We start from the raw sequence: 12,135 nt of genomic DNA, 5'->3' as shown, positions 1-12,135 counted from the left end.
CCACTCTTACTTGGGCGGGTGGGGGGGACTTTTTTTTTTTTTTTTTAGGAGAACTGAAACCCACTCTAGGGTTTGGACAGTGCTGATGTGATTTAGTATAGTACTATCCTGTGGTTTGCATAAAAGGAATGAGGATGTAAAAAAGGATCCCTTGGGGCGCCTGGGTGGCGCAGTCGGTTAAGCGTCCGACTTCAGCCAGGTCACGATCTCGCGGTCCGGGAGTTCGAGCCCTGCGTCAGGCTCTGGGCTGATGGCTCGGAGCCTGGAGCCTGTTTCCGATTCTGTGTCTCCCTCTCTCTCTGCCCCTCCCCCGTTCATGCTCTGTCTCTCTCTGTCCCAAAAAATAAATAAATGTTGAAAAAAAAAAAAGTATCCCTTGGTTCCTCTTCCTCTTACTTCTTCCCACCCAACTCATCCCATGTTCTTTCATTTCTCCTTCCTAATATGTCTCTTTTTGTGTCCTCCTCATAGCTATTACACTGTCTACAGAAGGTGGATGTTTTCAGTGATCTTTAGTGATGATTCTGAAAAATTTCAGGAATGATCAGAATTGCAAAACCAAAATCCATATATGCTATCAGTTAAGTTAAAGTCAGTGGCTTTTTGTCAAATAAAAACAAAAAAAAAAATGCACTCTTTACTGAGTTGTCATAGCAACATTTCATTTTCCATTTGTGAAGAGACAATTAGGTGCTAACCTGGGTGTTAGTCCAAGCTTTTTGAAGAAAAAACTCTCATTCTTCCAAGAGGGGCAGTGTTATTGATTTTCATTGTTCCTTCTGAGTCCAAAGGAGTCATTTTTGATAATTATTATCTATCTATCTATCTATCTATCTATCTATCTATCTTTCTTTTGGTGAACACATGAAAGAAGGATTAAGAAATGTAGGTGGCAGTCCCCAGGACAACACAGTCCTTTCCTCCCTTGGGACGGTTTGCAAAGTATTTTTTACAGGCAGTTTAAGTCCATGGGAACATCACATTTGCTCCTTCCTGCCAGGTACCCTTTTGACTCTGTCCTGCAGAATAAGGACACGTATGGAGCCAAAGACTAAATGCAATGTCAACTTCTGTATCTCTAAGACGTACTTCCCTAACAATATCAATTAAGTCACTTGTATTTGCCCTCACCCCCCACCACAGTGCTAGGTACTGAGGATACAATATGAGACAGAAACAGTCATACTTCCCGGTGGGAGAGACAGATATTTATCATACACACACACACACACACACACACACACACACACACACGTTTAGGTATGAATCTTATGATTACTTTGAAAGCTTATGACAGGATGGTATTAGCTAGTTTTGGTTAGAAAAGTCCTGGATGAAGAATAGATGCTTGAATAGAGATCTAAAGAATAAGTAAAACAAGGTAGGTAGGATGTGGAAACATTCCAGGTTGGGGGGGGGGGGTGCATAGGCAAAGGCCCTGTGGCAGACTAGAGCATGGCATATTCAAGGATATGAAAGAGGCCATGGGCTGGGAGACATGATGAGCTGAGAGATAAAGATGAGTAAATGCCTTTGAATTTTGGTTAAGTTTGTAAAGTGAGTGAAGACCATCTCATTTATCAAACATATATTGAACTTGTTCATTGTACCAGGAATGAGGGTGCAAAGATAAATTAAAAATGGTCCCTGCCTTTGATTTGCTCCTTCTAAATGTTCTGTTCCTCCCTGACTTCCACAAAATATTCTGGTTCTCTCCCTATTATATGAGACAACAGATGTCTATGTTCTGTCTTCTCTATTTATTAGCTCTGAATGTCCTGCCTGGGCCACAGGAGTGCCCCAGGTCCATGACTCGAGAAAGAAATGAACCCACTGAAATTGCTAGAGGAAAAAAAGTATTTGAAAAAATGGGAAGCAGTTATGACTGTTCAGAGACAAAGAGCCTCTGGACATGGTTACATTGCCCAGTTCTACACAGGCATAAATTTCACCAGCACAGCACTTTGACCAGGGCTTTAGAGTTTAAGAAGTATGACCGCTTAGGGGCACCTGGTGGCTCAGTCAGTTAAGCATCCAACTTCGGCTCAGGTCATGATGTCACCGCTTGTGAGTTTGACCACATTGGGCTCTGTGCTGACAGCTCAAAGCCTGGAGCCTGCTTCGGATTCTGTGTCTCCCTGTCTCTCTGCTCCTCCCCCACTCATGCTCCCTCACTCACTCTCTCTCTCTTAAAAATATTTTTAAAAAATTAAAAAGAGTTATGACCACTTACAAGTCATTTCTTCCTTGTCACATCTGGAATAGACGCCATTACTCACCTCCCTTTGTAAATAGCAATATTAAGCTTAGAAAGGCCAAGTGAGGTGCTCAAGATCCCATCACTGTTAGTAAGCTACAGTGCCTGCATCCAAATCCAGATTTCCTGACTGCAATTCCAGTGCACTGGTCATACACTTTGCTGTTCTAGCTGCACAGTATCTTCTAGATTGTATTCATTTTTTCAGCTGCTATGCTTTGGGCATTTACTATGTTCCAGGACCTGCCTGGATGGTCCATGCCTTCATGTGGGCAGTCTACTGACAGGTATTTCTGAAATAAACACTCGTATAAGTAATCATTCACCAATTGTGATTAATATAAGGAAGGGGCAGGATAAGTTCCAGGAGCAAGCAAGAGAGGAAGGTCATATTTTACATTTGAGAGTCAGAGAAGTGAGACTAAGACTTAAAAGGCAGCCAGGAGTGTGAATGGCATCTTAGGGAGAGGGAACACCATGTTTAAAAGCCTTGAGGATGGACACAGCATTGCACATTTGAAGGTTTGGAGAAGGTGAGGGAAGGCAGAAGGGGTACCTTCAGAGTTCCTTGGACCATGATAGGATTTTTATCTTCATACCAAGTGTAATGGTAAGTTGAGCAGGTGCAGCAGGACAGGTGAAGCCCCCAAAATCATTGCTCTCAGCACTGAGTTGTAAAGAGAAATGACACCTGGGGAAAATCTCTCATGCCTGGTAAGGAGTCCAGGAAAATTAGGAAAATTAGGAAGACAAACTCAGAGCAGGTGATGAAGGAGACCACACTGCAGGCTTGAGAGGAAGTAGATAGGAAATAGCAGTTTTGAAATCCCTGACCCAAGACCTTTCAAACAGAAGCAAAGCAAAGGGTATCTTGTGAGGTTAGGATGAAAACCATGAACCACTCAGCCCCTACTCCTTAGCTAGGCTCACTCCCTTATGCTATATTTCTCTTGGCATAATGAATGGGTATTATTTCTCTGCCTAATCTCAGAGCCCTCACTGTTCCAGTTCGGGCCATAGGCTTGAGCAACTATTTGTCTACAATTTTCTAAGTTTCATTCCAATTATTTTCTCCTTTGGGGCTTAAACCATTACACAGCTGAGGGCCTTCATGAGGAGTTCAGAGAATAAGGTACCCCTCCATGGGCAATTCAGCTGGCTTACTTTCTAGCTGTTGAAGTGTTTTGCCCATCAGCCAGGGGTGGCAGTGGGTGCCAGTGCATGCTACCGCCATGGCAGAGGTTCAGGGGCCTGCTTCTATTTACTTGCACACCGCCACATAGGTGGCAGTGGAAAAGCAGAGAAGCAAAGATAATATATGGAAGACTGAGCTAATGGAAGGGGAAAAGAATTTGAAGGGCAAAAAGAAAGGTACCATTGCTCAGCAGCAAGACGGGAAAGATACAGTCCAAAAGGAACAGAGGAAGATCAACAGAAATAACAGCCAGAACTAAAGAGAGAAAGGAGAAAGCTATATGATTAGGATGATCAAAACTTGTCAAAGTTCAACAGAGAGCCATTGTCAATGGTTTGAAAACTGAGATAAGAATGCACTTTCTTTTAGTAAGAGCCTGGCTTTGTCTTCTTGTCAATGACACTCTTAGGTCCAGTTTCAATGAACACTTTACAAGTCCAACTTAAAACACATGGACTATGCCCAATAAATGCAAAGATTATCTCTTTCTTTTAGCTATTAATTTGACATCAATATTTTCATTTGATTTCTATCTCTTTATGTTCATTAGAACTACAAAGATGACTTTAAGAGTGGGCAAGATTACACAGCTTAGCACTTACAGAAACTCCAATGACATTCCAAGTGACAACTTTATAAACAGAATACTTTAAGTTCAGACTTATTTTTTTAAAAAAATCTACTTTGTTTATTTGCAAAGTCATACAGAACATCATCATAGTTTACCTAATGTATTCCCCAGTGAGATGCAAACAAACATTTTCACATTATAAGAATTTGATGTTGCTTCCTATAAAAATGCTGGTAGGTTTACTCCTGATGAATGTGGCCAAGAGTTCAAAGGAAGCCAATGGAATCTGGCAGAAGTGTATCTCTCCAGGCTGACTGAAGAAAACGTTTTACCTTTGTATGTTAAATCACTGCAAGGCATCAACCTAACAATTGTGGGGAATCTCAAACTAGCAGGAATGGTAAATATCCTTTTAGATACACAACAGGGGAAATGGTGCCAGGACTGTCTATATATAAAAGAGCAAATCTTCTGACTTATAGGGGGAAAAATATCTTGAAATCAAAATTGAGGAGTCAGAGAGCTGGTGGAGGAAAGAAACTGTGTGTATCAGTGTGTGGAGGCTATACTTCTATCTGTCTGGCACAATCTGAAGTGACTGCCTGGAAGAAATGGCTCTTGAGGTGGTCTGCAATTTTTGAGGATGTCGTAGGGAACAAAACACTGAAATTACCAAACGTGGTCACTTGCACTACCAGCAACTCACTGGAATAAACACAGCACCAGGCTTCTGGTCAGAAGAGCAAGGAACTGAGGTGTGGGTGATTTCAAGCATGACACAATCACTTATCCTAAAAATTGATTTACATTCACCAGCAGTGTTTGTCTTATGTCCATCTAAATAAAGAATGTAATTGTGTGTAGATGTATCATGTCTGCCTAGAAATACTAAATGACGGTAACAAAACACAGTAAAACTACATCTTGTCCAATAATCATCTGATTGCCTTCATTATTTATACTTCTATGCCAGACACCTATCCACAAAATGTGGCCTATGCTCTTTGGTGTGTGTATCTCTTTATGTATATCCCACCTCTCTCCCCTTTTTATTACCTCATCAAAGATAGGAGGTCTAAAGAGAATAGCATGAAAATTAACTGCGGAAGATGGGGCCATCTACTCTAATAAATACACCTGCATTTCCTGAGCACCCACCCTATTCCAGACCCTGTGCGCTACTATTCACATGATACCTTTTAATCTTCCAATAGTGAGAAGATCTCCATGGTAGTGGTAGAGTAAGGAAAGGTTATATATCAGAGACTCTGATAACAAATTGCTAGGGCTTGAATTTTGAATGTCACTTGCCAGAGGTGAAATACCTTGTCCAAAGTCACCAACCAACAATCTGGGGCCAAGATTTTAAATCAGTTCTAATGACAAAGATCTTACTCTTTCTGTAATGTCATTCTTTTAGAAGATGTGACTCTACTCCAACAAAGCAAGATTTGCCCCATAATTATCCTGAATGCTTTTATCATCATGTTTTACTTGATAACTCAGTATGAGCAAGAGCCCTCAATATGTTGACCCCCCAGATGACTGAGCAAGTCCCACTGCAAACATCTTGTCCCGTCACCAACCATATGTCATTTTTTTTTCTCAAAAACATGGTTACTCTAATTAGGAAACAAGGTATGCAGGTGGTAAGGATGGAAAACACTGGTCTTAACTGTCAGGAACTTTCATTTCACTTTAGTCATATGAATATTCCAAACTTCCATCAGGCAATAACATATCCTTCATCTTTACTGTGAGTCCATCAGACACATTTTTCATTTTTGTTACAAAGACTTTGGGATGTCATGAGGTATGGGTCTCTCATCCCACTTAAAGACTGCATTAAGGCCTTCTTGTACCAATTCCCAACTGTCACTTGGGAATGCACAAAATTTATTATTTTTCATGAAAGTCAATGACAGATAAAATAGTGGTTTGAGAATACTTTCAAACAAAATGGAAGCAAACTTAATGAAACGCCTCTCCCTCCAAAAGGCTGTGATTCACATTTCATAAGAAAGACCATCATCTTGAAATGTATTAAGATAATATGAAGAAAAACAGCGTGGAAAACTATTTTATGTTATAGCCAATAAACAGACACTAATACACTTGATTGAGTGCTTGATACGTGCTGTACACACTTCTGTGTATTTCACAGTGGTCAACCCATTAGATCCCAACAACCTCCAAAATAGGTACCATTATTATCTCTACTCTAGAAATAAGGAAACGGGGACACACAAATAATAATACTAACAGACTACAAATAATAACTTTTCTTAAAACAATGGTGAATGCCAAGGATATTTGCTTCAAGTGAACTTTTTGTTCAACCAGAATTTAGTAAGTGCACACTTTTAGTAGTCATTGTGCTTATTATCTAGTTATTTCTACTACAATATGACATATATGTCCTTACAAATTACCATATTATGCAAAATTGTGCAATAAAAACACAAGATTTATGAGAAAAAATGGGTTATGGACACAATCCTCAAAAACGTCTCCAGTGACTTTTTTTAAAGAAAGAAATCTAATGAAAATGGTGGCATGGTTTTACACAATTTCAATGAAGAAATGTATAAATGTTACAATAAATGTGGCATTTTATCTTTAAAAAAGGAGTTAAAGTTTGCTTGTGGATGCAATTGCCAGAAGTGTGCTGCTTGTGATTTATTATAAAATTGTGCAAGGGGGACACAGGAAGGTGTTTGAGGTGTGTGTGTGTGTGTGTGTGTGTGTGTGTGTGTCCATTTTGTGTATTCCCGCATGGCTGGGTACAGCTGGATGCCGTTTACTGTGCTTATCCAGAATTTTGTGGGGAAGAAATCACATGTGGAGACATGCACTTTACAACTATTAATACCTTGCTTTGAAATCTCTCAAAATAGTGTTCAAATACACTGATTCTGAAACTCACAGTGAAGAGTTGGCAAACCTCAAAGTTGCTCATGAGCACTATCCAACCACTTTTCAAATTTCTTAGTAACTTAACAATAAAAAGTAAGACAAGGAGAACTCAACTAACCCCAATGCTACCATGTTACAAAACTATAATGACATCTCACAGTATACATTAGCATTTTATCTGATAGTGAACTTAGACCAAGATGAAAAAGTACATGGAGAAGATTCAGATGAGGTTTGCCTGGAATTAAGTTAAGCATATATCTGTATACCCTAACAATATACTTACTGGTACATTTCAGTTAGACCAGATTTAAATAGGCCTGGTGTTTTAGACACTACAACCTAGTTAATCAATAAGACATATGTAAAAAGTTTAGGGGTGCCAGGGTGGCTCAATCGACTAAATGTCCAATTTTGGCTCAGGTCACGATCTCATGGTTCATGGGTTTGAGCCTCATGTCAGTCTCTGCACTGACAGCTCAGAGCCTGGTGCATGCTTTGGATTCTGTGTCTCCCTCTCCTGTGCCTCCCCCACTCATGCTCTGTCTCTTTCTCTCACAAAAATAAACATTAAAATAATTTTTTAATATAAAATATATGAAAATGGTTACAGAGGAAGCCTTATCTTGAGATCTATACCCTAATAACCTAATATAAATAAATATTAGGCAGAATATAAATAGTAGTTAACATTTCATGGCTACTTATTTCCTAGACCGTACACTAAACATTTTTCATATATTAATTAGATGTTCAAAACCACCATATGAGGTAGGAACTATTATTGTCTTTATTTGACAATTGAGGAAGCTGAGGGACAGAGAGCATATTTACAGCCCCAAATTCTATGGATCAGACTTTAGAAAAACTGTTCTAGAATATATGCAAAGCTCTTTGTTGGCTTGACTGCAAATTCCTTGCCTAAATGCTCTTGTTCTAAAAGCTGAATTATATATGATAGGTGTTAGAAAAGCCACGTTCAACCAAGGAACAGAAACTAGATTCTGCAAATTCATTTAGGGTAATGATAAAATTAAGCCTTAATGATCAAAACATATGGAAACTCCAAGGCAATCTGCATCCTTCCCATAGACTTGAGTCATGGAGGACTGGCCAAGGTGGGGAGATTGCTCGACTGGGGATTATCCTCAGACAGCCAGAATGCCATGAGGCTTAGTTGAATGCCAGCCCTGGGAACAGGCCTAATCTCAGTAAAACTATGTATCAAGGGCCTCTATGTTTTGATGAAGGGGACCAAATTGGCCACTGATTCCTTGATATCTCTAAAGAAATTTGAAAAAAGATAAAATGTCAAAAACTCAGGATTAAACGGGGTAATGTATTTTACAATAAACATCAGGTAAAACAGGAAAAGCCTCAAAACTAAAAATAAATACATTACAACTTGCCAAAAGAATGTACTAATAGTTGATGCTGAAATAAAAAGAGTCAAAAGGTGATCCTCCCACCAAAGGCCAAAAAGTGACGTGGGTCCTTTCTTGGGGCTTGGTGGGGTTGAATCTTTGAGGACCAGTACCTCTTGAATATCTGTAGACTAAAGCCTGCATATCTATGTACTTATTCCAAAATAATTTTATAGTATTTCTAGGTATGATTCTAAATACTTTACAAATACTTACTCATTTAATCATCAATACAACATTGTGAGGTAGGTACTGTTATTAGCATCCCCATTTACAGATGCAAAAGCTGAGGCATAGAGAGGGCAAATTATTTGCCCTAGGTCACAGAACTAGTAAATGAAAGTTGAACTCAGACTAACTCCAGACCACTCATTCTTAAACACTATGAAGTGTAAAGAGGAAATATGGAAGTAGGAATTTGATCAGTGATATTAATGTTGGTTTTCACATAGTTCTGAAGTGTCATCAGAGACTGCAAAAGTTTTTTTTTAACATTTATTTATTTTTGAGAGACAGAGAGAGGATACAAGCAGGGGAGGGGCAGAGAAAAAGGGGGACACAGAATCCAAAGCAGGCTCCAGGCTGCGAGCTGTCATCACTGAGCCCGAAGCGTGGCTTGAACCCATGAACCATGAGATCATGACCTGAGCTGAAGTCAGTGCTTAACCAATTGAGCCACCCAGGCACCTCAAGACTGCAAAACTTTCAAAACAAAATACCAAGTCCCAATGGGCCCTAGTCAGAGAATAATGAAATCAAACACTCTATAAGATGAATGTCAGAATTTAAATCTATACAGTTGATTTCTTCAACTGTAAAATTTGCTCATGAACAGAGAAAGAGAAACAAAACCAAAGGTCCCATAGGTCAAATTATATTTTCTTTTTTGGACTGCTAAGCTACGGTTTGCAAAGTCCTCATTAGTAGGATAACATCAGGGACCACAAGGGAAGCAAGGAACATTGCCTGGGTTCATAAAGCCTTGTGACCATGGTAGCCTTTCTTAAATAGTGTAGGCTGGCATGTTGGAATGGAGTTCAAAGACTACAAGCATTCTGATAGGAAAAGATGAGCTTTTAAAATATGGTCTGATTCACAACCAAAAGGATCATTACTTCAATACTGTTTTGTCTTTCTATTTTACATTCATTATGTATTATACAGTTAGCCCCTGGCAGTTCCTTAAAACCATTCAAAGACATGCACATTCAAATTAATGTTTTTTGGAAAACTGTATTCCTTCCACATGAGATGGCAAAGTCTCTCTTAATTTCTTCACCAGAGCCTGTTCAAAAAATATTACAGAAATATCCAGGCAGCCAATAGGTCTGAAACAAATTCTTGTATGTTTAAAGAAAGGCTGTTTGACCAGTAAGTCATAGGTAGGAAAAGACATCCATTATACAAACAAGTGAACTCATCTATCATGTTTATTTAAGTGCCTACTGTTTGCCAGTACTACAGACACGACGATGTACTACAGACACATATTCCTGCCTTCAGGGTACTTGTAGACTAGTCAGAGAGATGGGCAGTCAAAAGATTGGGGCAAGGGGTGTATAATTACAAGTGGAGACCAATGATATAAAGACAACAGTTCTGTGAGTGTATAAGCAAAGAAGCTGGCCTAAACTTTGAGGCTGTAGGTGAGGGCAGCCTAGGATGGATGCTGTAAGAAGCAGAAGAAAATCATTCCATACAGAGGAAAGCAAGAATAAAGAAATATCCGATGTATAAAATTCTGTGATTGAATGAGCACAGCATCTTCAAGACCTAAAAGAGTACCCATATGGATGGTGACCTGAGGAGAAGGGTGGGGGGAAAAGTGGTGGCAAATTAGTCTGACAAAGTTGGCAGGGGGCAGACCACATGGGGCCTCATAGACTCTACTAAGGGTGGAGATTTTATTCCCTGATCAATAGGAAGGCATAGTTGTGGAATACCATGATCGAATATATTGTCGGTTTTCCACTGACATAAATGGCCATGGTATTTATTCATTTTTTAATGTAATTGAAATTTTATGGATGGATGAATGTTTTCATTTATTTATAGCTTTACTAGGTTATGATTGACAAAAATTATATACAACCTTAAAAAGGTAAGGCATACAATGTGATGATTTAATATGTGTAATTGAAAAATGATTACCACATCAAGTTAATTAACACATCCATCACTTCCTATTTAATCTAGCCTTTAGTAGTCATGTAAAATGAAAACATATGTAAATATATAGAGGTGCGGTTCTGGATCACTAAAGAGGGCACTTCATAAACATAACTGGACAAAGGCAAGGAGCTTCTGCCTTGCTGATATTACAATTTCCCACACCCATCATCAACCATCACCTTTTCAAGTTTATAACCAAGGCAATGATTTAACACACTGAGCAGTAACTGAATGGTTGTTTGCTTATTTTTCAAAGAAGTGAAAGGAGACAGGATAGTTATGGAGACACCACCCAAACTACAAATAATACAGTGTCAGAATGGTTTTGCCTTATATTAGCAATTTGTCAATTGGACAATTGGACAAGCCAACATCACTAGATCTCACTTCCTCGCCATTGGTGATTTGTAAGTCAGAAGTAAGCAACAAGGGCTTTTCAGGGGACCTTAACTCACTACTTTGTAGGTATGGTGAAGGTGATCTGTTCAAAAAAATAGTAATGCAAAAAGGGACATAAACTAACATGACTTTCAAAGGTCCCAGGGTCTTTGTGGAACAAGAAATCATATAGTGTTAATCCTTTTGTGTACATATAGGGGATAAAAAATAACCACCTTACACAAATTTCTATGATTTTCATATCTTCATATTCATCTGCCATTGTGATGGAAGTGTTTCAAATCTGACTAAAGATCTACTCTGAACTTTATTTTGGAGACTTCTCCAGGACAAGCATGCACATGGATTCACCCAAAGGCATTCCATCAGTTAAATATATGCACAAATTCTCTGATAAATGTGCAGAGTCATTCTGACTTCCTTTTTTTTTTTTTTTTTTTTTTTTATGAGAAGGCCCTGGAGATTGCTATGCTTGCTCTCCTAGCCAGAGTCATTCTTGACATTGTGTTAAGTATTCAGACTTCCTTTGCAGTCATTTTATTTGTAATAGTGTCTTGTGTGTTGTGTCTCCTAGCTCTACATACAAACTACCACGCTTACAATCTCCATGAACCTAAGTGCATCAGTGGCGTTGGGGATGCTATACATGCCGAAAGTGTACATCATCATTTTCCACCCTGAACTCAATGTCCAGAAACGGAAGCGAAGCTTCAAGGCGGTAGTCACAGCAGCCACCATGTCTTCACGGCTGTCACACAAACCCAGTGACAGACCCAACGGGGAGGCAAAAACAGAACTCTGTGAAAACGTAGACCCAAACAGTAAGTAACTTTCCTTTCCTTTCATCTTCCCCAACTACATTAGGAAGCTCTAGGAACTGTGGTATCAGCCTGCCTCTCCTTGCAGAAATATTATGTCCATCCTTGTCTTAACTGAGTGGGTTCCTGGATAAATGCGAACTTTTGCTCTTAAGAGTTTGCCTCATTCTTGGCCTCATGTCATTTTTGCTCCCTATGAGAAAAAAAGCTTTTAGAGGCTCTGCTTTTGAAGTGTGAAATCTCCCCCTTCCCTTCCTTCTTATCCTTTGGTACCAAACACTTCAAGTGACGTAAACATACCTGTCGGGCTGTGACCCACATTTCTTGCTCTCTCCCTATTAGAGAAACAACTTCCCAGTAGGGAAATTTTAACACTTGATTAA

At 39.2% G+C, this 12,135-nt stretch overlaps 1 protein-coding gene and 1 long non-coding RNA gene across 9 annotated transcripts in view; one reads left to right on the top strand and one right to left on the bottom strand.

Moving 5' to 3' along the window:
* The window catches only part of LOC121041318 (uncharacterized), an 813,566-nt gene that overhangs the window by 34,583 nt on the left and 766,848 nt on the right, over positions 1-12,135 (bottom strand). The gene's annotated exons all lie outside the window — the stretch shown is intronic.
* GRM7 (glutamate metabotropic receptor 7) overlaps positions 1-12,135 on the top strand; it is an 880,365-nt gene that overhangs the window by 810,688 nt on the left and 57,542 nt on the right. For 6 of the 7 annotated variants that reach the window (XR_005795667.1, XR_005795668.1, XR_005795670.1 and 3 more), the window contains one exon: positions 11,509-11,755. Coding sequence is in view for 3 of the 7 variants with exons in the window: in XM_040492101.1 (XP_040348035.1) it covers positions 11,509-11,755 (247 nt within the window). In the remaining 4 variants the exon portion in view is untranslated. Of the gene's footprint in view, positions 1-11,484; positions 11,756-12,135 lie in introns of those variants that run through there. The other variant, XM_040492102.1, reaches the window with a different exon arrangement.

This window comes from Herpailurus yagouaroundi, unplaced genomic scaffold, assembly GCF_014898765.1.
Source record: "Herpailurus yagouaroundi ecotype Mexico unplaced genomic scaffold, PumYag 183, whole genome shotgun sequence".
Classification (NCBI taxonomy): Eukaryota; Metazoa; Chordata; class Mammalia; order Carnivora; family Felidae; genus Herpailurus; species Herpailurus yagouaroundi.
This window is presented reverse-complemented; position numbering and strand designations above follow the sequence as displayed.